The sequence below is a fragment of the Tupaia chinensis genome, unplaced genomic scaffold, assembly GCF_000334495.1.
Source record: "Tupaia chinensis unplaced genomic scaffold, TupChi_1.0 Scaffold000369_1, whole genome shotgun sequence".
Taxonomy (NCBI): Eukaryota; Metazoa; Chordata; class Mammalia; order Scandentia; family Tupaiidae; genus Tupaia; species Tupaia belangeri.
This window is the reverse complement of record NW_006159866.1, coordinates 1716327-1740301: the sequence shown is the minus strand read 5'-3', so window position 1 is coordinate 1740301 and position 23975 is coordinate 1716327. Positions and strand designations below refer to the sequence as shown.

Here is a 23975-nt window from a genome sequence, read left to right as displayed (position 1 = left end):
GGCCATCCCCTCTGGGGAGTGCCTTCTCACTTTCCCTCTCCTTGTCTCTGGTGACACACACACATACCTTATTGCAAAGTCAAAAAAAAAATAAATGTTACTTATAATGGTTAAAAAATTAGATTATTATCAAATATTTTAAAAGCCAATACTTCATGCCAGAAGAAAATGGAGGACCAGTAGGTAGTGCAGTGGTTAAGGGCACTTAACCACTACACATGGCCAACTGTGTGGTTCAAGTATCTGACCTGGTGGCTTAAAAAACAGTGGTGGGGGCAGGGGAGCTTGCCAGGTGATGTAGTGGTTAAACGTGCTGGACTCATGGTTGACCGTGGTTTGAGTACCAGACCAGTGACTTGAAAATCACGCCAGGTGAGTGTGTACACATGCCCAAAATTCCAAGGGGATACTGGAGGAGAAGCAACTGTGGCATGGCCAACCCCACCTGGGGCAGAATTCTCACTTTCCCTTTCTCCATCTCTCTCTGTCTCTGGTGGGCACATGCACCCTATAGCAAAATACTATAAAATAATTTTTAATGGAATAATATATTTAAGATGTTCAAGGAAAATGTAAATCAGGAAGTATATACCTATAGAAACTGTCTTTGGAGAATAAAAGGCACAAATTATTCTCAGCATGTAAAAAATCAGAATGTTGTTCCTATGAATTCTTTCTGAGAAATCTCCTAGAGAACAGGCTTCAGAAAAGATTACTAGAAAGGGACCAACTTCATAACCCTGTGGTTAAGGCAGCCGGATCCCACACTGCCAACTTTGTAGTTAGAGTTCCAGGCCTAGTGGCTTGAAAAACATGCTGGGAACATGTACATGAGTGCCCTCAAATCCCAAAAGGAAGGAGAGATGGAAGAAAAGGGACTGCAGTGTGACCATTCCCCACGGGGAGTGCTTTCTCTTCTCCGTCCCTCTCTATTTCTCTGGTAAGCGCATGCATGCACACACATGCACGCATACACATGCACAACCTAGAAAGACTTTGACAAAGGACTGATTGAGATCATTACACATAGTTAATTGTAGAACTATGACTAAATGAGGTTAAAAGGAAGAGAATATAGCATGCTCTGTCCTCAGTCAGCGTAAATGTGATACAGCTGTTTTTAAAGTAAGGAACAAATAAGATGTGCAAAAGTAAATTTTAATTGTTCTTAGGGGTTATCAGAGTAACTGAATATTGCTATTCTACAAATATTACATGTATAAATAGGAAATAAAGGAATTGAGTATGGCTCATTCTAATCCTGTTCTCCTTTGTATCCTTAAAAATCATCATTCTTGATGTGGAAGATATGGATGAAAAATAGAAGTTAAATAGAATATCTTGTAGTCTGGAATTTAAATTAGAATTAAACTCCCTTTGGAACCGGCAGAGGGCATAATGGTTACATCACTGAACTCCCACAGATTCCACCACAGTTGGAGTCAAGGAACCGATGACTTGAAACTCACAATGGGAGTGTGTGTGAACATGCCCAAAATTCCCGAGAGGAGAATGGAGAAGGGATTGCAGGTGCTCGCTTTGTCTCTCTCTCTTTGGTGAGCACACGTGTCCAGTAGCAAAAATCTCTCTTAAAAAAAAAAAAAAAAAGATAAAGAAAAAGAATTAAATGCGCCTTAAAAATAAAAATTCTGGAACCAGCAGTTCCGGCTATGTTGCTGGACTCCCACGTAGTCGACCGCGGTTCGTGTCCCAGATGCAGTAGCTTAAAACTCACGCCGGGCGCATGTGCATGCATGCCCAAGATCTCCAGAGGAGAATGGAGGAGAAGGGATTGCGGCGTGACCATCCCCCTGGGGGGTGATTTCTCGCTTTCTGTCTTTCTGTCTCTCTCTGTCTGTCTGGCGAGCGCACGCGCCCGATAGCGAAAACCTCTCCAAAAAAAAAAAAAAAATCCTATGTATTCTAGCTCTGTCAACTGAAGAGGCTTAGAAATGAAGACTAAATGACAGTAAACATCCCTGCTTCCAGATTGTGTCTTGAAATTCTATTTCCCACTAAAACCAGAGGTTTTTGAAGAATTCAGGTTTAGGACAGGAAATGTGCAGATGAGTCTGGACCATCTTGTCACACCAGATGGCAAACAAGCTACCAAAACCACTGGGAATTAGCTTTAAGATGTTCCTTCTGACCAAAGATAAAATAACTTCTTTTTTTTCTTTTTTTTTTTTTTTTAGTTTTTTGCCGTAAGACTTGTGTACTCGCTATAGAGAGTCAGAGAGGAAAAGTGAGAAATTACCCCCAGGAGGATGCCATACCACAATTCCTTCTCCTCCAGTTTCCTCTTGGGGTTTTGGCATACACACATGCACACCCAGTGTGATTTCAAGCCTCTGGGTTTGAGACTTGAACTGCTGTTGGCCATGTGGGCATCCAGCACCATAACCACCATGTCTCCTGCAGGCCATGCAATAACTTCAGCTTTAAAGGGGATGATAACTGGTAGTAGATTAAAATCCAAAACATATTTAAATCTATTAATTTATAATATTGTTAAACCCTAATTGGTTACCTTTGGGAGATCATAGGAAATACCTGTATGAATATATTATGAAAAATAGTAAATAAAGTGAAAGAAGCAAGGATATATCCTGCCTTTTTTATATGAATTGCATCACATATGAGCAGGTAACTAAATAGTAAATAAGAGGATTATTTCTGTATAATTAAAAAATGAAATGGGGGTTGGTAGGTGTCATGGTAGTTAAGGGTGCTGGATTCCCACATGGCCAACCACAGTTCAAGTCCCAGACCTGGCGGCTTGCTTTCTCACTTTCTCTCTCTCTCTATCTCTCTTGCTCTGTCCCACTATAGTCAAATTAAAATAAATAAATAAAATTAAATGAAATAATTCTTTCAAAATAAATAAATGATATCACCATTTTCTATACTCAATGCTCAGTAAATTAATTACCAATGCCAGAATCATTGATAATTAACAGCTACTAATGTACAATCTTCTGTAGTCTTGTTAAAGGGATCAAATATGGTCTTATTGGACCTCTATATCCTGCTACCAATTTGCACAGCATACAGAGGAGAGAGCAACATATTGAACTGGGATGTGAGTGTACAACCAATCAAATCCCTAATATGAGGGATACTGTCTTAGGCTAAAACAGTTGAACTGCAAAGGAAGAAAGGAATGGAGAAAAAACCTATAGGTAAAAAAGATTTCAGAAAATAACAATAACAACAAAAAAATAATGAGTAAGGCTGAAGTACCCAGAGATGATGCTTAGGTGATAAAATTATGAAGAACCACAAGGAAGTAGTAGATAAAAATGGTTACTTTGTGGAAAGGAGAGGATTAAGATAGTAAAGGGACACATTGCATATCTGCCTGTTCTTGTTCTTGGCCTGGATGGTGGTTATAATTGGGCTTTCCTTATAATAAAGTTAAACTAAGGGGCCATTTGGTGGCATGGTGGTTAAGATGGCTGGGTCCCACATGGCCAACTTGGTTTGTGTCTCAGACCCTTTTAGCCTGAAAAACACATGAGGTGTGTGTACATGAGTGCCCAAAATTCCAAAAGAAAAATGGGGAAAGGATTGTGGCATGACCATTTCTCATGAGACATCCTTTCTCATGTTCCTCTGGCATGCTCTCTGTCACTTTCTGGGTAGTGCACCTACTCTCTGGCAAATTAATTAATTAATTAAATTGTGCATTTGTGTGTCTTTCTGTATCTAAAGAAATAGGATCAACTGCTGGCATGGTGTTTAAGGCAGTTGGATTTCCCTTGGCCAGTTATGGAGTTCAAGTCTCAGACCTGATGGTTTAAAAAATTGTATTGATTTAGAATCTAAAAATAAGAAATAGATGTACATTCTAAAACTGAAACATGCAATACCTAAAAAAATTTTGAGAGGTTTTTGCTATAGGGTGCATGCGCTTGCCAGAGAGACGGAAAGCGAGAAATCGCCCCCCAGGGGGATGGCCACGCTGCAATCCCTTCTCCATTCTCCTCTCGGGATCTTGGGCATGCATGCACACGTGCCTGATGTGAGTTTAAGCCACTGGGTCCAGGACTTGAACCATGGTTGACTACATGGGAGTCTAGCGACATAGCCATTACACTAACTGCTGGTCCCTGCCATACCTAAAATTAAGAGCTGGACACAGCAGAAGAGCTAATGAACTCAAAAACAGACAAATAGAAAGTTTTACTTTAATATTTTTCAAGATAATAAATTTGGTTTCTGTGATCTTCTTAAGGATTTTCTGGACTGGGTAGTTTGTGACGTATTAGTAGATGATAGAAACATGGTATTGTTACCTCAGGAACTCAGAGGAAATGCCTTACAGAGCCCTGACTGAGGCTTCCCAGAGGCACCATGAGGCTAATTTTGAAAGTGCTAGTGAAAAGGCTAGGATTGGAATTAACTGGTATAAGCGGGGTGAAAGGCCACTGCTGAGGCAGCACTGCCTGAATTGGCAAGCAAACAAAGGAGTAAGTCCCATTTTCCTTCTCAAGACTTCTGATGTCTGCCTAGTCACTCCTTTTGGCAGAATCTAACAGCCAGCAGACAAAGCCGTGCAGCATCACAAGTCAGTATAGAAATAACTTAGGGGACCAGACAGTGGCACAGCAGTTGAAAGGGTCTGCAAGGCTGACCCACTCGATGGGACGGAGGGCTTTGGATTCATGTCCAGAGAACTCTGTGAGTTTGCAGGGCACACTCATGTCTAGGCTTCAAAACTGGTTGGAGCTGGGGGTGGATTGTGGCATCAAAACCATGTTAGCAGTACTGTTTCTCTCACTCATGGAAGTAAACTTTAAAAATTTTTTAAATATTGCTTGATAACAGGCACAGGCATAAACTCTTAAGTTTTCCCCCTAATAACTAAGGAGAAATATATTCTCACTGTGTACTTGATTATAGCAAGTCTACATATCCAATGTATCTTTGCGATTTCAAATCTTACCTAAAAAACCTCACATGCAGTGGTAAGCCCTGTGCATTTGGAGCTGGATCCCACCTGGCCAGCCACAGTTCAAATCCCAGTCCCAGTAGCTTAAAAAACGTGCCAGACACTTGTGTATACATGCCCCAAATCCTGATGAGATAGAGAAAAAGAGAAAAAAACAATTATAGTGTGACCATACCCCATTAGGATGTGATTTCTCCCTCTCTCTGGTGAGCACATACTCCCTCTGACAATTAAAAAAAATTAATGGCTTTTTTTTTTTTGGCCAGAACCACCATCTTCCAGTAACTAACCAAAATGACAAACACAAAGGGAAAGTGGAGAGGCACCCGATATATGTTCTCTAGGCCTTTTAGAAAACATGGCATAGAGTGGTTCCTTTGGCAATGTATATGCAAATCTACAAGAAAGGTGATGTTGTAGACATCAAGGGGATGGGTACTGTTCAAAAAGGAATGCCCCACAAATGTTAGCATGGCAAAACTGGAAGAGTCTACAATGTTACCCAGCATGCTGTTGGCATTGTTGTAAACAAACAAGGGCAAGATTCTTGCCAAGAGAATTAATGTGCATATTGAGCATATTAAGCATTCTAAGAGCAGAGATAGCTTCCTAAACCGTGTGAAGGAAAATTATCAGAAAAAGAAGGAAGCCAAAGAGAAAGGTACCTGGGGTCAACGGAAGTGCCAGCCTGCTCCACCCAGAGAAGCACACTTTGTGAGAACCAATGGAAAGGAGCCTGAGCTTCTGAAACCTATTCTTTATGCATTCATGGCATGATGGGTGTTAAAATAAACTAATCTATGGTCTATTTTTTAAAAAGGAATGAATGAATGAAAAGGGCTTTGCTTAGTAAGAACAAGCATGTAGTTTGGTTTATTTTCACCTTGCAGGTATGATCCAAAGGAGAACAAGTGGACTCGGGTGGCTTCTATGAGTACCAGAAGACTAGGGGTGGCTGTGGCCGTGTTAGGAGGGTTCTTATATGCTGTAGGTGGCTCTGACGGGACATCACCACTTAATACAGGTTAGTCCCTCCCAAAGACAGTCCGGTTCCCAGAAGCAGCTTGTTTTGCTGAGGAGAGTGCTCCTACAAAAGGTTTTTAAGTATATAGGTTATCCTCTTACTTTCTTTGGAAACTGCTTTATTTTCTTTTCAGAGGATTGTAACTCTCAGCTCTTCCTGCAACCATAGTCTTCTACTACCTCTCCAAATATTCATCTCCCTCTGCTTTACAAGGTTCTTCAAATCTATAATGAATAAAAGAACTACTTTCTGAACGTAATTGTTTTCTCTCCCTCCACCATCACTACCTTACCTCAAAAAAAAAAAAAAAAAGAACCAGCAGATGGTATATGGCTCTGTCACTGGACTGCCATGTAGTCGACCACAGTTCAATTCCCAGACCCAGAGGCTTAAAACTCAAGCTAGCCGTGTGTGCATGAATTCCCAAAATCCTCAGAAGAGAATGGAGAAGGGACTATTGTGTGGCCATCACGCCCAACGGGTGATTTCTTGCTTTCTGTCTCTCATGCAAGTACAAGTACACACACCCTAAAGCAAAAATCTCTCTTAACACAAAAAAAGGGGGCAGGGGAGGCTAGCAGGTGGTGTGATTGAGGCGCTGGACCCTCATAGGACTGACCACAGTTTGAGTCCTGGACTTGGCAGCTTGCTTTCTCACTCTCTCTCTCCCTCACTCTCTCCCTCCCTCTTTCTCTCTCTCTCTGGTGAGTGAACATACCCTATATCAAATTTAAAATAATAATAAATAAAACTAAAAAAAATGTTAAAAAAAGAAAAAATATATACATACGTGTGTGTGTGTGTGTGTGTGTGTGTGTGTGTATGCCATAATCTAAGAATAAATAAAAGGTCAGAATTAGAAACTAGTTTGTTAGTCCTTTCCATTAAGAAATAATGATGGGGGCGGGGGGGGGGAGGACCAGCAGTTAGCATAATGGCTATGTGGCTGGGCCCCCACGGAGAGCTGGAGGAGAAGGGATTGCAGCGTGGCCATCTGGGGGGTGCTTTCTCACTTTCTGTCTGTCCGTCTGGCGCGCGCACGCGCCCTATAGCAAAAAACTCTCCAAATAAAAAAAGAAAGAATGACGGGGAGGGCTCATCCTGAGATGGATACTAAACTTGAGCTGTGAAATATTGCTTCTTTGACCAGAAATGAAGATTTTCTGCTGAAACTTCCCCCTCCAGATTCATTTCTAGTGGCCTCTATGAACTAAATGTCTAGACAGGTCCAAGTGAACAGGATCCAAACATCTGAATATGATTAGGGTCAGAATATTCTTCTATTCCCACTGAATCTGATGCACAAAGAGTGAAAACAGAATGGAAGAGAAATTGTGGATTACCTCCTTCTGCACACCTCTGAATGCTTAGATTGAACTTCAAGAATTAGGAAGAAAGGTACTTTCCATCAGATGACTAGAAATCACCACAAGGTCACAAGAAATATGGGAAATAAAGAAAATACCTCTCCTCAAAGGGAAAAGAATAACTCCTCTTCATCCTCAAACAGTACAACGAAACTCATGGAAATGTCTGATAAAGAATTTAGAATATCCATAGTGACAAAGCTAACAGAGATGGAAGAGAAGAGAGACAATGAACTGCAGAAGAGGCAGGAGAAAGGAGCTGACAAGTTCCAGGAGGTGAGGAAATTCTTGCAAGATCTAAAAGAGGAAAAACACACTATAAAAGAGAATCAAATGGACCTGTTAGAGATGAAGGCTATAATGCAGGAAGTCAAAATCTCCCTTGAAAATATTAAAAGCAGATTAGATCATACAGAAAATCAAATCTCAGATGTAGAAGATAGAATCACTGGCCTAGAGAAATCCACCATGAAGACTGAGAAAATTGCCAAAAAAAAAAAATGAGAATAATATATGAGAAGTACTAGATAGCATCAAATGTCCAAACATCCAGATAATTGGTATCCCAGAAAATGAAGAGACTCATAAGGACATTGATAATCTATTCCATGAAATCCGGCAAGAAAACGTTCCAAATCTAGAGAGGTATTCAAAGATCCAGACCCAAGAAATGCAAAGTACCCCAAATAGAATCAATACAAGATCTTTTCTAAGACTCAGCCAAATTGACCAAAACCACAAAGACAAGATACTAAGATTGGCAAGAGAAAAACATCAAGTTACCTTCAAAGGATATCCCACCAGACTAACAGCAAACCTCATCGGAAACAATATGGGCAAGGAAAGAATGAGAAAATATATTTAAAGTGTTAAGGGAAAAGCAGTCTAAACCAAGAATACTGTACCCAGCAAGATTATCCTTCATATTGAAAGAAAAGACAAGAACATTCCTCAGATACACAAAACTTGGAAGAATTTACCAACACCAGACCAGATCTCCAAAAAGTTCTCAAGGGAGTGCTACACCAGGAAAATGAAACACAAACACACAGAAATAAGAGTTTCACTAAAACATTGCTGATTTTCTTCTGGACGTTGTTTTCTACTTTTAAGGATTTTTGTCCTGTCTTGAGCTGCCCATAGGTTCATATACCTACTATTTTAACAGAATCCTAACCTGTTCCCTGGTTTTAAGTTTTAGGCAAAGTTCCATAGCATTTCTTTGATTTATTAAAGATAAGACTGCTTTTCTTGAAATTAAAAATGTATTTTAAAATACCTATTTAATGACATAGTAAGCTATATAGCATCAGCTAGGTGCTACCTTATAGTATATTCATTCTACTCAGAGTTTCACACTTGAAGTCAGACATGTATTCACAGATACATACATACCAGCTGAACTTGCTATTGAAAATAGTTAAATTATTTAATAAATTCTGTGAATCAATAAAATGGGGGGGGGGGCAAGGAATGGAAAACCACTGTAGACACCTGAGATAGTGTGGGAGGAGAGTGGGAAATGGCAGAGGGTGAGAAATAGAGGTTAAATATATAAGTGAATGAATGTAAATTAATTTCTTTAAATGTTTCAGAAGAAACTTACAATGCACTTGTAACTAGATTCCAGCTTTGTCTATATTTTTAGTTTAAGGTATTTTGTGAATCAATAAGATGTGGAAGAAAGTTTAACATGGAAGGGAGAGAGGAGAAAGGAGAAGAAAACAAGTAAAAGTATACTTAGTTGACAAAAAAAAAAAAGAGAAGCTTTTTGCTGATAAGTTATAGAGTAATATCTTTGGCTTGATGACATGCATAGTAATTGTGCTGGAAAAACAATGGGACCAGCAGTTGGCGTAATGGCTATGTCGCTGGACTCCCATGTTTCAAGTCCCAGACCTGGTGACTTAAACTCAGCCAGGCACGTGTGGGTGCGTGCCCAAGATCCTGAGAGGAGAATGGAGGAGAAGGGACTGTGGCGTGGCCATCCCCCCTGGGGGGTGATTTCTCGCTTTCTGTCTCTGTCTGTCTCTGTCTTCCTGGCAAGCACATTCGTTCTATAGCAAAAAACTCTCCAAAAAAAGAAAGAAAGAAATGCTGTACACTGTAAAGATGTGATTAATGGGGGACCAGCAGGTGGGGTAATGGTTACATTGCTAGCCTTCCACATAGTTGACCACAGTTTGAGTCCCAGACCCAGTGGGTTAACACGTTCGGTGTGCGTGCATGTGTGCCCAAAATCCTGGAGGAGAATGAAGGAGAACAGACTGTAGTGTGCCCATCCCTCCTAGGGGGTGATTTCTCATTTTCTGTCCATCTGTCTTTCTCTGTCTCTCCGGCAAGTACGTGCACCCTATAATGAATAATCTCTCTCTCAAAAAAAATAAATAAATAAAACGGGACCAGCAATTAGTGTAATGGCTATGTCACTAAACTCCCATGTAGTCAACCTGGTTCGAGTCCCGGACCCAGTGGCTTAAACTCACGCTGGCACATGTGCTTGCATGCCCAAGATCCCGAGAGGAGAACGGAGGAGAAGGGATTGTGGCATGGCCACCCCCCCAGGGAGTGATTTCTATCTCTCTGTCTCTCTCTGTCTTTCTGGCAAGCACACGCACCCTATAGCAAAAACCTCTCAAAAAAAAAAAAAAAAAAAAAAAAGAAAGAATGATGGCCTAATCAGATGGCATGGTGGTTGAAGCAGCTGGATCCCACATCACCAAGAGCACAATTTGAGTCCTAGGCCTGGTGACTTGGAAAATACACTGGGTATGTGTGCATGTGTGCCAAAAATCTCAAGAGGAGAATGGAGAAGAGAGGGTTGTGGTGTGATCATCCCTCTTGAGGGATGATTTCTCACTTTCCCACTTTGTCTTTCTCTGTCTCTTGCTGGCGGGGGCGGGGGGGCACACATGTCCTATAGCCTAAATAAATAAATAAATAAAGGGGGTCCAGTTGGTGGCATGGTAGTTAAGGTGGCTAGATCCCATATGGCCAACTGGATGGTTGAGAAACCAGCTATTTGAGAAACACTCTAGGTAACTTTGCATGCATGCCCAAAATCCCAAAAGGAAAGAAAAAATGGAGACGGGATTGCAGTATGACTGTCCGCCGTGGAGGAATGCATTCTCACTTTCTCTCTCTATTACAGCACACATGCCCTCTGGCAAAATTTTAAAAAGAAAAAGAAATAATGCATACTTTCGCTTTAAGAATGTTGTCATTGTGGCGCTCGTGTCAGATTGTCACCTATCTTGTCCTTTTTTTTGGAATTTATTATTTTTTTATACATATTCAATCACTATACATCATTTGGCTTGTAAAGAAAATTTCCCCAACATGAAATACATCTCAGACCAACACATTATCATCAACAGGTAATAAACCATTTCTGTGTTCCACTAATGTCTTGCCTCTCTATTTTCACATATCTTGTCTTCTCTTCAGTGGCTTAAAATGCACTAGGTTATAGGCAAGGGCGTACAAGAACACAGAACTTGTCCAATTATAATAATAAATTATTGGTACTAAATGGTGTTTATACATCATGTAATTCAATCCACTCATTGAAAGATAAGGATAGTGATGCTGAAGGTCATATAGCTAATTAGCCATGTGGCCAAAACTAGAATTCAGGTACCTTGACTCCAACACATGCCCTTTCCACTGTGACATACTTAGAAGAAACCAGTCCCTGGTAAGAGATAGGGAGTATTGTCCCAAAGTATGCAAGTCCTTCTTAAAAGCAAAAATCAGATTGCTTAATGGAAAGATGTGTTGGCCCAGCCATGATCATGCAGCATACTGATCTCAGTGCTGCAAGCCACATAGCCCACTGCAGATTTGGACCCCCAGGTGACCTGAAATGCTAGGCATACATGCTCAAGATCCTAACTAGCTGGAGGGCTAGGAGAAGGAGGTTGCAGTGTAAGGACTCCATTGAGGTACCTGTTGCTCTCTCTCATGAAAAAAAATTTTAAAAAGATAACTTTTAAAAAGAAGAAAATGTGGGTTATCACAGGGTTTTGATGGCTATGAAGAAAACTAGAGGTAAGAGAAAATAGTTAAATAATGACTTACTGGTTGTTCTTTTCTCTACAGTGGAACGCTACAATCCTCAGGAAAACAGATGGCATACCATAGCCCCCATGGGAACCCGGAGGAAACACCTGGGCTGTGCAGTGTATCAGGACATGATCTATGCCGTAGGAGGTAGAGATGACACTACAGAGCTTAGCAGTGCTGAGAGATACAACCCTAGAACTAACCAGTGGTCTCCAGTGGTGGCCATGACATCTCGCCGTAGTGGAGTAAGTGCCATCTGAAAGCTCTGAGCTTTGGAAAACAAGAACCAAGAGAGGGCTGAGCAGAAGTGGGGCTCTAATCTGTCAAATACAGTGGTTTACGTGGGCAAAATCACCTGTGCTAATGATTGCTTTTATCTCAAGTAGTTAAATATCTTCAGTGCAGTCATATCTTTCGTTAGAGATTGATTTGTGTGTGTGTGTGTGTGTGAGAGAGAGAGAGAAAGGTTTTTGCTATAGGGCACGTGCACTTGCCAGAAGGACAGAGACAGAAAGCGAGAAATCACCCTCCGGGAGGATGGCCACACTGCAATCCCTTCTTCTCCATTCTCCTCTTGGGATCTTGGGCATGCACGCACACGCGCTTGGTGTGGGTTTAAGCCACTGGGTCTGGGACTTGAACTGCAGTTGACTACATGGGAGTTCAGCAACATAGCCATTACGCCAACTGCTGGTCCTTAGAGATTGATTTTTATGGTTAACGTATCGATTGCTTCTCTAGAAAGTAGAAAACATCTTGTATTATCTACTGCTGTATCTAACTTCGTATCTAGTAGAACTACATATTCCTACCTCCTGTTTCCAGCTAATATTCCAAGTAGTTGACTTAGTAATACTAATAATGCAAGTGTTTGGGGGCAAACACATCTGGCCCCACCACCAATTTCTCAAGATGGTTTGAATCTATCCCATCCATGTAGTATGCACCAGGTCAGGCTCCCCTGTGTTATGTTTAGACTTTGTATGGCCAGTGATTCCAGGAGACTTCCAGGACGGAGTATAGAATTTATCCATGTTAGGAAGTCTGGCTGAGAGTGAAATGTAACCTATTAACTACTGATCATACATCAAGAGTCCATCAATGTAGGATACATCCACAACAGGAAGGAGAAAGCAGCAGTAGCTAAAGACTTCTTAAGTTGAGCATAAAAGGGGGTGAATTCTGGTTTGCATAAATCAACGAACACCACTGGAAGGTGTCAGCAACCCAAGCATTCACATATCCATGGCTTTTTATTACTGGTAACTAACACCTTAGTCACATTCCTGTTATTTTCACTCCTACATTCTGTGTATTATTTTCATTCATTTAGCAAGTAGTAAGTGCTCACTATGTGCTGAAAAGGAAAAATGAATGTGACATGGTTCCTCTCTTCAGAGCTCCCAATTTAGTGAAGGAATGGAAAATTTATAACTAACTATAATAAATGGATCCTACACTGGCACATGTGTGACAGGAAAATATGGGAGAATGTGCAGAATGCTTTGGGAAAGTGAGAATGTGGAGACAGGGACAGCCACGTGCAAGTTAAGTCATGAAGGAAGAACAAGGTTTTCTAGAAGAGGGACAGACACTACCAAGAAACAACACATGCAAAAGTATGGAGATGTTAAAAATGTATTTTCATGAACTAGCAGTTACTGCAGTATAAGGTGTATTAGTAAGAGGAAGGCACCAATAGGAAAGGCCAAAACAGCGGGCTAAGGTGGATTTCTGGAGGGCTTCAGTAGCCTAATAAGGACTTTAAACTTACTATATTATAGAGGGCTTAGAAAGTTTTTAAAGCAGAAAGTGACAATGCAGTTCAGTTTTATTTATTTATTGATTGATTGATTGTGGTTTTTGCCATAGGGTGCATGAACTCACCAGAGAAAGAAAAAGAGAGGGAAAGTAAGAAATCACTCCTTAGGGGGATGGCCACATGACAGTCCCTTCTCCTTCAGTCCCCTCTGGGCATTTTTGGCATGTACGCACACATGCCTAGCATGATTTTCAAGTTCCCAGTTCAAGACTTGCACTATAGTTGGCCATGTAAGTCCAGCACCTTAACCATCACGCCCCCTGCTGGTCCCTATATTTATATTTTTAAAAGAGAATTTTAGTAGCTTTTGAGAAAGTAGACTCAGAGCATGCAAATACCAGAGGAAGTGAGAGCAGTTGAAAAGTTCTTGTTCATTCCTAGTGAATGCTTTTTCTTTTTTATTATTATTTAATTATATGTATCTATTTTATTTTTTAAAGTATTATTTTACTTTATTTATTGTTATTAGTTTCCAGTTTGATCAACCAGAGAGAGAGAGACAAAGTGAGAAAGCAAGCCACCAGGTCTGGGACTTGAACTATGGTCGGCCATGTGGGAGTGTCCAGCACCTTAACCACCACACCACCTGCTGATCCTATGACTGCTTTTTCTAAAATTTAGGAAATAGAATGTTTTGCAGACTCTGTGTAATGAGATATTCCAATTGAATGTATAATTTTATAGTCCTCATCATTTATTTTTGTTACTTTTTTCCCTTTGTGTTCAGGTGAGCCAGAAAGTTTAAGTAAGGCCATAAAGAATATCTTGTATACGGGACCAGCAGTTGGTGTAATGGCTATGTCGCTGGACTCCCATGTAGTCAACTGTGGATCGAGTCCCAGACCCAGTGGCCTAAACTCACACCAGGTGCATGTGTGTGCATGCCCACAGTCCCAAGAGGAGAAGGGATTGCACACCCATGGCCACACCCCCTAGGGGTGATTTTCCGCTTTCTGTCTTTCTGTCCCTCTCTGTCTTTCTGATGAGCGCATGTGTCCTATAGCAAAAATGCCTTAAAAATAAAAAGAATATTTTGTATTAAAGGGATTTATCTAGAAATTGGTCTACATTTTCCCAATAATTGCCCAATTGTTTGGTCCCATAGGTTGGTTTGGCAGTGGTCAATGGACAGCTCATGGCAGTAGGAGGTTTTGATGGCACTACATACTTGAAGACCATTGAAGTTTTTGATCCTGATGCCAATACATGGAGGTAACCTTTAATTGTGTTGCTGATCCCCTCACTACTGACTTGAAAATTATGGGCTTGCAGTAGGCATGACCATCAAAATTAGGATGGTCAGTACACTGAAGTATTTCTTGGTAATACTTTGAAGAGAGCCTAACTCTATTTAATGCCTCAATTTCACTTGATTACTTAGAAAACTTTCCTTTTGGGTAACTGTCCAACTGAACCCTTACATTTAGAGACAGGGGAAAGAAAGTCTACTTTCTAGCTCCATCATGTTTAACCAAGGAAACTAAGTCATCAAGAAATAAAATATCTTGCCTCAGTGAGTTAGTGACAGAGTTAAAGTTAGAACCTTGATCCTTGGCTTCCCGTCTGTCAGTGCAGTTTTTGGTGTTTTTATGGGAAGCTTTATGCTTAGGAGAAATAAATTGCAGTTTGTTTTTATTTGTTTATTTTATATTTTTTGCCATAGGGCACATGCGCTTGTTGGAGAAAGACAAAGACAGAGAGGGATAGTGAGAAAACACCACCCAGTGGGAATGGTCATGCTGCAATCCCTTCTCTTACACTCTTCTCTCGGGATTTTGGGCATGTATGCACATGTACCCAACAGCTGGGTCCAGGACTCAAACCAATGAGTCAGCCATGTGGGATCCAATAATTTAACCACCACATCACCTGCTGGCCCCTGCAGATTGTTTTTTTAAAGTAACATTTTATTGCAGTCTTACTTTTTTTTCTTTTTTTTGAGAGGTTTTTGCTATAGGGCGCGTGTGTGCTCCAGAAAGAGAGAGACAAAGAGAAAGAAAGTGGGAAATCACTCCCCTTGAGGGGATGGCCACGCTGCAATCCCTTCTCCTCCCTTCTCCTCTCAGGATCTTGGGCATGCACACACATGCCCGGAGTGAGTTTAAGCCACCAGGTTCGGGACTCGAACCGCAGTCAATTACATGGGAGCCCAGCAACATAGCCATTACACCAACGGCTGGGCCCTCTTTCAGTCTTACTTTAAAACCTACTTTTTCCTTGAACTCTTGCAATATTCCTATTTTCAAATCTAGTAAATATTAGTCACTTTTAGAAAAGAGATTATATCTTACTTAAGAGAGTTTATAACTATTTTAAACACCATTAATAGGATTATTTTTATTTTAAATCTTTGTCTAATAAATCCTTCCTGTGCACATAGTCATAAATTCACATAAATTAGATGACTCATGCATTCATTTTAAATATTCAAAAATGTTTACAAACTTAGGAAAATTCTCTTAATTTTTAAAAGTTCATTTTATTTATTTATTTATTTTGTTGTTGTTGTTGTTATAGAGCATGTACACTCACCAGAGACACAGACAGAAAGGGAGACTCACCCCCTGGGGGGATGGCCATGCCACAATCCCTTCTCCATTCTCCTCTTAGGACTTTGGGCATGTACGCCCACACGCCCAGCATGTGTTTAAGCTGGGTCCAGGACTCCAACCATGGTCACCTTCATGGGAGTCCAGCAACATAACCATTATGCTGTCTGCTGGTCCTTTATTTATTTATTAAGAGAGAGATCCTTTAACATAGGGTCTCTCACCATGCCATGATCCCCACCCACTCAAACAGCCTTCTAACCAGTCAGGATCATGGGCATGTCCGAGGGTGCCTGGTATATTTAGGTCAACCAAGGATCTGAACCCAGGGCCATCAGATAGTTTCAATTTCACACAGTGGTACCCTACTGCCTGTGCCATTCTCTTTCATGTTTAAGCTAAAAATCATTAAGTCTTGGGACTAGTAGATGGCATCATTACATTGCTAGACTATCACATAGCTGACTGTGATTCAAGTCTTGGACTCGGCAGCTTACACTCACGCTGGGTGTGTGTACTTGCATGCCTAAAATCCCTAGAGAAGGGAGTGCGGTGTGGCTATCCTCCCTGGGGTTGATTTCTTGCTTTCTCTCTCTCCGCCTCTCTCTGTCTCTCCAGCAAGCATACGCACCCTATAGCAAAAATCTCTCTCTAAAAAATATAAATAAATAAAATAAAAATCATTAAGTCTTGGGGCCAGAAGGTGGTGTGGTGGTTAAGGGCTCTGGACTCCCACATGGACAACTGAGGTTCAAGTCCCAGACCTGGTGGCTTGTTTTCTCACTTTCCGTCTCTCTTTCACTCTACTCTGTCCCTCTCTGGTAAAATTTAAATAAGTAAATAAAGGTAAATAAAATAATTCTTTATAAAAAATAATTCAGTCTTGGGACCAGCAGTTGGCGTAATAGCTATGTCGCTGGACTTCCATGTAGTCGACTGCGGTTCGAGTCCCGGACCTGGTGGCTTAAAAACTCACACCGGGCACTTGCGTGCCCAAGATCCTGAGAGGAAAAAGGAGGAGAAGGGATTGTGGCGTGGCCATCTCCCCTTGGGGGTGATTTCTCACTTTCTGTCTCTCTGTCTCTCTGTCTTTCTGGCGAGCGTACATACCCTATAGCAAAAACCTCCCCCCCCAAAAAAGCATTCAGTCTAAATCTTTACTTAATCACACATTTTTTATTGAACATATTATAAGACTAATTTGGTAAGATACTATAAAATGCTAGATCCTCTGAAACATTACAAGAACTTAAAATGCCAAATATGGAGCTAAGTCTCAAAGGTTATTACTTAATTAATTAAGTACTAGTCTTATAAGAAAATAGTACTGCCTTCCAAGCAATTTGAGGTTTCCTTTCCAATAAATTGGACTTACTTGGCCAAGCAGATTTAGAGTTACCATTGCAGTAGCTGTGATTGCACAACAACCAGATATCAGTCTGGGTGTGAGATCTCAGGAGGCAGACATTCTGGGAGATTTTTCTCATGACTGTGAAGGGTAAACTAAGCTCTGTTTTATAGTTACTGTTGTTTTTAATTTTGCTAAGGGCACATGCACTCACCAAAGAGAGAGAAAGTAAGTGAGAAAGCATCCCTGTGGGAGATAGTCACACTGCAGTCCCCTCTCCTCCATTTGTTCTTTTTGAGACTTTAGGAATACACAAGTGCCTGGCATGTTTTTTCAGGCCACTGGGTCTGGGATGTGAACCACGCACTTCGCCATGTGGGATTCAGCCACCTCAACCACCACACCACTGACTGGCCCTATAATTATTTTTTACTTTTTTGAGAAATTTTTTGTTATAGTATGTGTGCACTCACCAGAAATCTAGAAATTACCCCTCAGGAGGGATGGCCATGCTGCAGTCCCCTCTCTTCCACTCTCCTCTGAGCACCTTCGGCACACACGCACATGCACCTAGCATGACTTTCAAGCCCCAGGTCTAGAACTCAAACTTCAGTTGGCCACATGAGAATCCAGTGTCTCAACCACCACACCACCCACTGGCCCCTGTAGTTACTATTCTTGAAGAGGCAGTCTCATGGTCTAGTTCCACTGTGTTCTAATGAAACATTTCTTAATTTTTAGCCTGAAAATACCCACCTAGGTTTTTTTCATCACCGTTAGATTCAGCTAATGAATTTACTGAGTTCTTTTTATAATCTTTATTTTTGGGAAAGCAATAACTCTTACACTTATATGACATGCATTAGGTCTACATTTGTCTCATGGCGCTGTGTAGCTTGGTGGTCACAATACTGATGTCCAGCTAATGACAGCCTAGTGCTTTTGCCCCTATACCACATTTTGACCACCCTGTGCATTAAGTAAAGATTTACTGGTTTTAGGCCCTGGGAATGTAAATGTGAACCAAACAAAATTCCCTGTCTTCCTGGAGCTGTCATTATAGTGAGAGAGACAAACACCATCCCAGGAATGGAAGTGCTATGGTGAAGGGCAAACTAGGAGAGGGGATTTAGGAGTATAGGGGGGAGATTCTGTTTTAAAAGGTGGTCAGAGTAGATCTCACTGAAAGGATAACACTTTAGCAACACCTAATAAAGATAAAGGATAAAATGGCAGGTTTTCATGAATAAGAGACTCCTTCTCATGAAATACTTTTTCCTATATATACAGTGGGTTGTCAGAAAAATCATGTGTATTTTGTCTATGTTTCTGTGCAAATGACTTTTCCAATAACCCCATAGTGTTCTACTTTTAGTGGAAATTTTGAGTAAGCATAATTTGGGAAGACACCAGATTTACTTCTGCCACCTAAACACTGTAATCTTAAATAAGGACTTCTTTCTCAGTAACTGTCACTAGATAGAATCAGTAATATAGACCAAGTAACCTTCACGAAAATCTTGAGGGTTCTCTGTTGAGAGATTAATACCTAGATTGTTGCAGTCACCCATAACATAAACCCACTTTAATAATTAATACCTAGATTGTTGCAGTCACCCATAACATAAACCCACTTTCACCTCACAGCTGATTGAGGATCTTCTCTTTTCCATGGAAGTTCTTAATTTTGAAGGTGGTCTTGTACACATGTTGCAAACTAGATGCTGACTTTATTTGTTCATATCCAGCTTTGTTCCATAAGAAATTTGAAGAGTCTCACAAGACTACATGCAAGGGACCAGCAGGTGGCGTGATGGTTAAGGTGCTAGACACTTCCACATGGCTAACCATGGTTCAAGTTTCGGACCTGGTGGCTTGCTTTCTCACTTTCCTCTCTCTCTCTGGTCAAATTAAAATAAATGGATGAATTAATAAAATTAAATAAAAAATAATTCATTAAAAAGTATACATGCAAGACAAAGAATAAAAATAAATAATTGAGGAAGTTTAGGCAAAAGAAGAATATGGATGGGAAAATAATATAACCAGGGGCAAAATTAGACACAAAAATACAGAACATATGATAATGTGTAATTGTTAGAAGCCATGCTAGGTGTAAAGTTCTGATGCAAAAAGTTAATGTTAAACTCTCTTGTTCAGTCTCTGACAAGTGGAAACACTTCTGTCCGTGTCTAAAACAAGTCTACTAGACCATACTCAATTCCAGCTTTGGAAGAAATCTATGAAGTTGAAAATATTAGTTGTGGGGCCGGCAGGTGGTGTGGAGGTTGAGGTCACTGGACTCCCACATGGCCGACCACGATTTGAGTCCTGGATATGGCGGCTTGCTTTCTCTCTCTCCATCTCTCTCTCTCTCTCTCTCTCTCTGTCCCTCTCTAGTCAAATTAAAAATAAAGTTAAATAATTTTTTTAAAAATATTAGTCATAAAAAAATATTAGTCATGATATCAAACATAAAAATGTTAGAGTAACATCTTAGTCGTAGAAGAAATAGTACTTTTTCCACTTAGAAAATCTGATTGTGTTTCTTTCTTTGCAGGTTATATGGCGGGATGAATTATCGTCGACTAGGGGGTGGTGTAGGAGTTATTAAAATGACACATTGTGAATCCCACATATGGTGAACATGTAGAAGATAGTCTTGTATATTCTGCTCTGTATTCTGGAGAGCTTTGACTTTGAAGCTTTGTACAACTTGAGAAAACATTAGAACAAAGTTTATTCATTGCTGGTGCCTCAACATATGGAAATGCAAATCCAGTGAAAGTACTTCACCTGCAAGATGCCACCTTTGCACGATAATTTTCAGCTCTCTGCAGGAGAATATTTATTTTTGATTTTAACTTATTGTTTGGGGTTTTTTTTTGTGTGTGTGTTTTTTAACTTCCTCCCATGAGAAAAATAAAAAAAATCTAAGCAGCAAAACTTACTTATAATGATAAGGGCAGAAGGGCTGTATATGATCTGGTTGTTATTTCTAGACACTCCATCCACCTGATTTCACTACTTTCAAGCATTACCAACAAAATAGATATGGGAAATGTATTAGCTAACCACCATTCTTGCACTAAATACAAGAAAACTTGAAAATCTAGAAAAACAAACAAAAAGATGCCATCTCAGTTTAAGTAGTAGTACAATTCAGAAGAAATAATTCAATCATTAAAAACCAGGACTCAGATACTATAATTTTTATGAATAGAGTTCATGTCATTTCTTTCTATGTGAACTTGTTTTCCACTATAAAGTTTTTTTTTTTTCATAATATAGAGTTTCTGCTAGATCTAGAGCTCTGCTGAGTGCCTCTTATAAAAAACAGTATCAGTCTCATGGTATCTTAAGAATCCCCAAGAGAATCATGTGCAACTCTGAGTTTTTGCTCAAAAATGTTACTAACTGAAGCAAATTTCCTTCCTCTTTCCTAATTGCTACCAATAACCAGCAGGGAGAAATGTTCTCTCCCCAGCAGGGTATTCTGTTATGCAGTTTACACTTGATGCTCAGGCATGGTGAAGCTGAGGCTTACCTTTAATAACAGCCCCCAAGGGAATGAACTCTTCAGTTAATGTAATAGTACATGTTAATGAGTGTAAAACCAACTGAGGCATTTTATTAATATCTTGATTCTTTTATATATAAACTATCATTTCATCCACTGTTACTACTTCTCTCAAATGACACTTTCTGGTGAAAAGTTTAAATTTTTAAAGAAACAATTATAATAGTTTCAGTGGTTACAGTTTTTTTGTTCTCACTGCATTCATAGACCAATTTTTTTCAAGATATTTTACAGGAAAATCTTTGAATATGACCTTAACCTCCTTCTCCATCACTCCTATTACAAAAATGTTTGGCAGCTTTTGTGTTTACATTTAAAAATCATTTGCACCTTTTTCAAGGAAAAAAAGATAAGTATTTGGTAAACAATTGTTTACATGTATCATTTATGCTTTTTTCTAGCATGTATAACTTTTTTAAATAAAGGTAGTATTTACCATAAACATTTTTTGGTTAATGCTTTTTAATGTTTGTACCTTTGCTATCTAACTTGGATTTTCTGTTTCTATTATCATTTATATTACCTCTCTGTAAACTTGTAAGTGCTTTCAATCTGAGGAATAAAAGGATTGCCAGCCAGAATTAGGAACTTTTAGTATATATTTTATAACCTAACATATAAACTTACTTTCTGTTGTAGAATTTAGAATCATTCAATTTTGAGCTGAAAGTACTCAATAGTTATCAAATCCAAACCAATTCATTACACAGATCCAAGGAAGTCTGCCTAAGATTAGTCAATTAATGATAGACCAATAGTAAAAATCTTTTTTTAGTTGTATTCATTTCTTCAGTGAGTGAAGGACAGCACCCTCAGGATCTTGACACTGGAATCCAGCCCATCTCAGTCAGCACTGATGATGAGCATGCATGTACCTGTGTATGGGGAGGTTTTTGCATGTGAACCCAGAATCTCCCCATGTGGGTCAGCCTCACAGAGCATTGTTTTACTGATATGCCACTATATAACCCTCCATCTCTTTTTCTGTGCCACACTGCCACTGCAGGCTTACCTGAAATATGGCCCCTAGAGATCTCTGGCTTTTTAGAATTCACACCTTGTGTAAGCCCCACCCACACTGAACAGGGTTGATCTGGTCAATGAGCCTAGGGGTAGGCTGCAAAAGTAATGGTGCACCCTGGTGGAAGATGTTGATTATGGCAGAGGCTATGCATGTGCGCAGGCAGGGGTATATGGGAAATCTCTGTCTCCCACTACATTTTGCTGTAAACCTTAAAACCAAAAAAAAAAATTGGGGCCAGCAGATGGCATAATGGCTACGTCACTGGACTCCCATGTAGTCAACTGTGGTTCGAGTCGCAGACCCAGTGACTTAAACTCACACCAGGCGTGTGTGCATGCGTGTCCAAGATCCTGAGAGGAGAATGGAGGAGAAGAGATTATGGTGTGGCCATCTCCCCTGTGGGGTGATTTCTCGCTTTCTGTCTCTATCTGGCAAGAGCATGCGTCCAATAGCAACAACCTCTCAAAAAAAAAAAAAAAAAAAAAAAATCAAAGTCTGGACCAGTCTTGCTGGCACAGCAGTAACACAACACCCAGTGATGCTAGGACCACATAGGAATATCCCAGGTTCATATCCTCTGCAGGCCAGGCATGTATGTGCCCAGCATGTGACTTGAAACTCAGGCCGGGCATGTATATGTGCATGCCCAAAATCCCAGGAGGAGAATGGAAGAGAAGGGATTGAGGTGTGGCCATCTCCCCAGGAGGTGATTGCTCGCTTTCTATTTCTAGTGAACGCACATGTCCTATAGCAAAAATCTCTAAATAATAAATATATAGTTTGTACCATTGTAAAGTCAGAAAGCTCCTAAGTCAAAACCTTCTGCATTACAAAAAATAAATTTCATTCTGATATGTACTGTTAAAATGTAGTATTAGTGTTTCTGGAGTTTCTACTTACTTGGTTATATAATTATGTATCTTTTACACTGAAAACCTCAGATCCTAACAAATCAACATAAAGATATATATAGATTTTATTATAAATACTGGCAAAATAACAATACCAATATTGCCACTGAATGTAATTTAAGATATCTTTGATATTCTTCCTTAGAGCCACTATAATATGCAACCAAAACAGCATGACTTGAAGATGTTAAAAATCCTTATGTGATTGTAACATTAACTTAATAGAAGACCAATTTGTTTCTAATGTTTAAGGGTTGCTTATTTTCTTTTTTGATGTAATTTTGTTTTATAATTATATAAAACACATGATTCCAAACTGTAAATGAGGAACATTAAGGTAAGGGTTAATTTTTTTTCCAGAGATTTTTTTGTTACAGGGTACGCACGCTATCTGGAGAGACAGAAAGTGAGAAATCATCCTCCCCCCAGGGGGTAGCCACACCACAATCCCTTCTCCATTCCCCTTTCGGGATCTTGGGCATGCACACGCACACAGCGTGTTTTAAGTCACCAGGTCCAGGACCCAAACTGTGGTCAACTACATGGGAGTCCAGTGACATGCTTGATTTTGTATCTTTAACCAGTGAATTTTTGGGACAGAATCCTAGTAGAATTATTCATCAAAGGTAAAGGTAGGGCCACAGCTGTAGCACAGCAATTAGGTGCTGTGCAGAGGATGTTAATATGTGAACATTTCTCCCCAGTCCCGTTGATCAAAATATCTTCAACCAATTAAGCCACTGGGTCCAGGACTCGAACCACAGTTAACTACGTAGGAGTCCAGCAACGTATCCATTACACCATCTGCTGGTCCCTGCAATAACTTTTTAACTGTTTCCCTTCTTCCATTCTTGTCCACCTACAATTCATTTCCCCCCTTACAAAATCTTATAAGACACAAATCAAGTTGTATCAATTTCCTGCTTAGAGTCCATCTGTGGCTTTTCATTGCATTGAGAATAAAATTCAATTTCTTCACAGTACCTATAAAAATATGAATCATGTGAATACTGCCTCTCTAGTTAGGATTAGATTTGGCTATAAGCAACAGAGACCTACAATTATGATACTTTAAGACAGCTTATCTTTTTTTAATTTTATTATTTGGAAGTTTATCTTTCTGACAAATTATAGAGGAAAAATGCCTGAGACTGGCACTGGGATTCAGTTTCAAGAAGTCCTCAGGACTGAGAACTAGTGAATTCAGGAGACTAGGAGAAATGAAGATTTTCCATTGATAATTCAGCTTCCAGCCCTCAAACTCACGTGGAAAGGCAAGGGCACAGGCCACAGAAGACCCCTTTGTGGCGACTGAGAACTAGTGTTTTCAG

The 23975-nt window shown here is 40.0% G+C and overlaps 1 protein-coding gene across 1 annotated transcript in view; it reads left to right on the top strand.

Annotated features, from left to right (window-relative positions):
- Positions 1-20636, top strand: part of KLHL20 (kelch like family member 20) — a 72903-nt gene extending 52267 nt beyond the window's left edge. The window contains exons 9-12 of the mRNA XM_006153344.3: positions 5845-5978; positions 11447-11655; positions 14338-14444; positions 19690-20636. Coding sequence (XP_006153406.1) covers positions 5845-5978; positions 11447-11655; positions 14338-14444; positions 19690-19774 — 535 coding nt within the window. The 3' untranslated portion in view covers positions 19775-20636. The remainder of the gene's footprint in view (positions 1-5844; positions 5979-11446; positions 11656-14337; positions 14445-19689) is intronic.
- The last annotated feature ends 3339 nt before the right edge of the window (positions 20637-23975 follow it).